This window comes from Myotis brandtii, unplaced genomic scaffold, assembly GCF_000412655.1.
Source record: "Myotis brandtii unplaced genomic scaffold, ASM41265v1 scaffold36, whole genome shotgun sequence".
NCBI lineage: Eukaryota > Metazoa > Chordata > Mammalia > Chiroptera > Vespertilionidae > Myotis > Myotis brandtii.
The window spans coordinates 5,281,636-5,285,443 of NW_005363836.1; the positions used below are offsets into that span (position 1 = coordinate 5,281,636).

At 32.1% G+C, this 3,808-nt stretch overlaps 1 protein-coding gene across 1 annotated transcript in view; it reads left to right on the forward strand.

The window, feature by feature from the left end:
* Nucleotides 1–3,139, forward strand: part of MSH4 (mutS homolog 4) — a 67,666-nt gene extending 64,527 nt beyond the window's left edge. Inside the window, exon 20 of the mRNA XM_005871963.1 lies at nucleotides 2,945–3,139. Coding sequence (XP_005872025.1) covers nucleotides 2,945–3,139 — 195 coding nt within the window. The remainder of the gene's footprint in view (nucleotides 1–2,944) is intronic.
* Nucleotides 3,140–3,808: the final 669 nt, after the last annotated feature.

The following is a 3,808-nucleotide window of genomic DNA, read 5'->3' on the forward strand; positions in this document are numbered from 1 at the left end:
CTTGGTTGTGGGCACATCCCCAGTGGGGAGTGTGCAGGAGGCAGCTGAATTGATGTTTCTCTCTCATCGATGTTTCTAACTCTTTATCCCTCTCCCTTCCTCTCTGTAAAAAAATCAATAAAATGTATTTTTTTAAAAAAAGAAATGCTAAAGGGTCAGCTGTAAAAAGAACAAATAGGAAGGGGAGAAGGAACACAGGCATAAAGAATAAAATGGCGACAAACAAGTACCTATCAATAATAACTTTAAATGTAAATGGATTAAATGCCCCTCAAAAAAGACATAAGGTAGCTGAGTGGATAAGAAACCATGATCCATATATCTGCTGTCTACAGGAAACCCACCTCAGAACAAAGGACTCACACAGTCTGATAGTGAAGGGATGGAAAAAGGTTTTTCAAGTGAATGGAAATGAAAAAAAGCTGGGGTAGTAATTCTTATATCCGACAAATTAGACCTCAAAGTGTAGGCCATAACAAGAGATAAGGAAGGCCACTTCATAATACTAAAGGGAGCAATTCAACAAGAAGATACAACTCTGATAAACATATATGCACCCAAATACAGGAGCACCCAAATACATAAAAAAACTTATGGAAGATATCAGGGGAGAAATTGACAGCAACACTATAATAGTAGGAGACTTTAATACCTCATTAACATCAATGGATAAATCCTCTAGACAAAAAATCAGCAAAGAAACATCAATCTTAAATGAATCACTAGATCAGATGGACTTAATTGACATCTTTAGAACATTCCACCCCAAAACTAAAGAATATACATTCTTCTCAAGTGCACATGGGATCCTAAATGACTCACTAGATCAGATGGAATTAATTGACATCTTCAGAGCATTTCACCCCAAAGCCACAGAATATGCATTCTTCTCAAGAGCTCATGGTTCATTTTCAAAGATAGACCACATATTGGGGAACAGGCAAAGTCTCTTCAAATTCAAGAAGATAGAAATCATATCAAGCATCTTCTCAGATCACAATGGCATAAAACTAAAAATCAACTGTAATAAAAACAATAAAAAAATCAAACACCTGGAGGCTGAATAGCATGCTTTTAAACAATGATTGGGTTACCAAAGAGATCAAAGAAGAAATAAAAAGCATCCTGGCAACAAATGACAATGAAAATGCAACAATCCAAAATCTATGGGACACAGTGAAAGCAGTCTTCAGAGAGAAGTTCATAGCTGTACAGGCCTACCTCAAAAAACAAGAAACAATGGCAATAAATTATCTAACCCTACAACTCAAAGAGTTAGAAAGAGAGCAACAAGAAAAGCCCAGCATAAGCAGAAGGAAGGAAATAATAAAGATCAGTGCTTAACTACCCCAGCCTAACACAACATTACTTAACTATATAACCTACATTTCTGCCATATTTAATTGTCATTTTGTTGTTCTGACCTGATTGTATAACTAACTAACTTCCTTCCTTCCTTCCTTCCTTCCTTCCTCTCTCTCTCTCTCTCTCTCTCTCTCTCTCTCTCTCTCTCTCTCTCTCTCGTATTTATAAATATTTTAAAGTTAAATTTATTGATTTATTGGGTTGACATTGGGTAATAAGATTATATAACTGTACCATGCTTTTAATGTGTCTTCTCTAGGTGTTTCCTTTGTCCAGAATATCCTTCCTTCTAAGCTTTTCTTGTCTATCAAGATTGATTCCAAATACCCTATCATATTCACACTTTTCTTTATCTGAGCTCTTCTTCATTTGAGCATTTTGTATTCTCTAATGGGACTCATCATAATTACATCATTAGTTGCTTATAAATATGTCTTTTACATTATAAGACTGATCTTGAGTTCATTATCATATCAGGTAGACATTTTTGTATTTCCTATAGATATACTAGTAAATACAAGGTATGGGGCTCAGAATATAGATAACAATGGATATTCAATAACTATTTTTTATTTAAATAATAAACTGATAGTTGATCAATGTATTAAATAGGTACATGGGTAAATATATGATAATCTTATTCTACTCACAAAATCATATTTATTTTTCCTATAGTGAAAGTAGAATAATATCTGGAATTGCTTGCTATTAGGAAAGAGTTGAGGGATTTTATTTCCCTTAGTAAAAAGAAACTCACTAAGACTTTGCATACACAGTTAACATTGAAAATGCTGGTTCCCCTATCTAGGTCAGGCAAGAAGTGAATGAAGAATTTTCTAGCTGTACCTCCAACCCTGAAGTATTATTCAAGGACTGAATATATAATGATCTTACAAAGAATTCAAAAATTGCCATTATAAACATTATTTCTTGGGTATCCTTAAATAGTTTGTTGAAAATCAAGGCATAATTTTAAGTAGCTAATTATGTTGCTTATTTTTAAATTGTAATTTGCCTTTCAGGCAGTATTTTCTCTTAGGCTCTAGCAGTTTCTATGTATGAACTCTCTTGAGGGACAAGCAGTTTATTGATGACCCATTCTTTCCACCAGCTTATCTGTTGGGGGATTAATATAGGAGATAGCAGAGTGGTACTCTTGGGTGACAATTAAAATTATGAATACTGAATAGCAATGAGCAGTGCTCTTTTTCCATACCTTTTTAATGAGAAAGTGTTTGTAGAACATAACTCTGGTGGATTTTCTATTGCTTTCTGGTATTGTGTTGAGATAGTTGACCTACTTAGCAGATTTTTCTTTTAATTGAAAAGTGATTTTCAAGGTTATAAGGATCTGTCATAAAGTTGTAAATACTCTTGAGAACTTTTATTCTCCAAAATAATATATCTTTATTTCTTCTCATATATTCTTGCCAGTTGGATGGAATTGATTTAGCTGAAGGGATTTGCTAACCCATGAATTCTATATTTCTATTAAAAGATATAGAAGATTAATAAATTTTAATATTAGAATCATGGTAGTCATATTTTAAATTATATATATGTATTTTTTCAATGATAGCAATATCAAAGAAGTACTCCTGAGATGGAGAGACAGAGAGCGGTGTACCATCTAGCTACTAGGCTAGTTCAAACTGCTCGAAACTCTCGGTTGGATCCAGACAGTTTACGAACATATTTAAGTAATCTCAAAAAGAAGTACGAAGCAGAGTTTCCCAAGGCTGAGCAAGTTTCAGGAAGGACTGAAGAAGAATAACAATTCACATCTTATAGAATTCATTTTTCCCAAGAGCAAAAGAAGATATTTTTATAATTTTATATTTTAGGTGACAATTACTTTATATTAACCTTAGAATTATCATTCTCTATATATTCTGTTTAAGAAAATATTTGTTATTTTTACCTAACAATGAGAACAATTTGAAGGATTGATTTTTAGGGGGAAAAAGTATGAGATGATACTTTTTTTTTCATTTATGAAAACTTACATTATTATTTTAAGTTTATTGGTAAAGTTATGGTTTAAGATGTTATTATAAATATCTTAGTTTAAAAAAAAACAAGTTTCTTTTTATGTCTGGAAACTTATGTGAGTTTTTTACACTCTACTCTAAAACAATAATACCTTATATCTCAATAAGTTTTTACTTAGTATCCAAAATTCTAACACTGGATGCTTCTGAAATTAGTTAGAATGATATTGGGAATTTTAAAGTATTCTTTTTGATATTCAGTATAGTTTATATTTGTGAAAATAAACACATAGGTATGTGTAATGCAGGGAGTGTTTCCCAATAGCCAGGTGTGCCATTTTGTACTCACCAACCTCTCTTCTTTTTCATATTTTCATTTTTGGCCATTTTAGGTGAGTTAACCAAGGCTACAGAAAAGTAATATCAATTTCTTTTTTTTAAAAAAATATTTT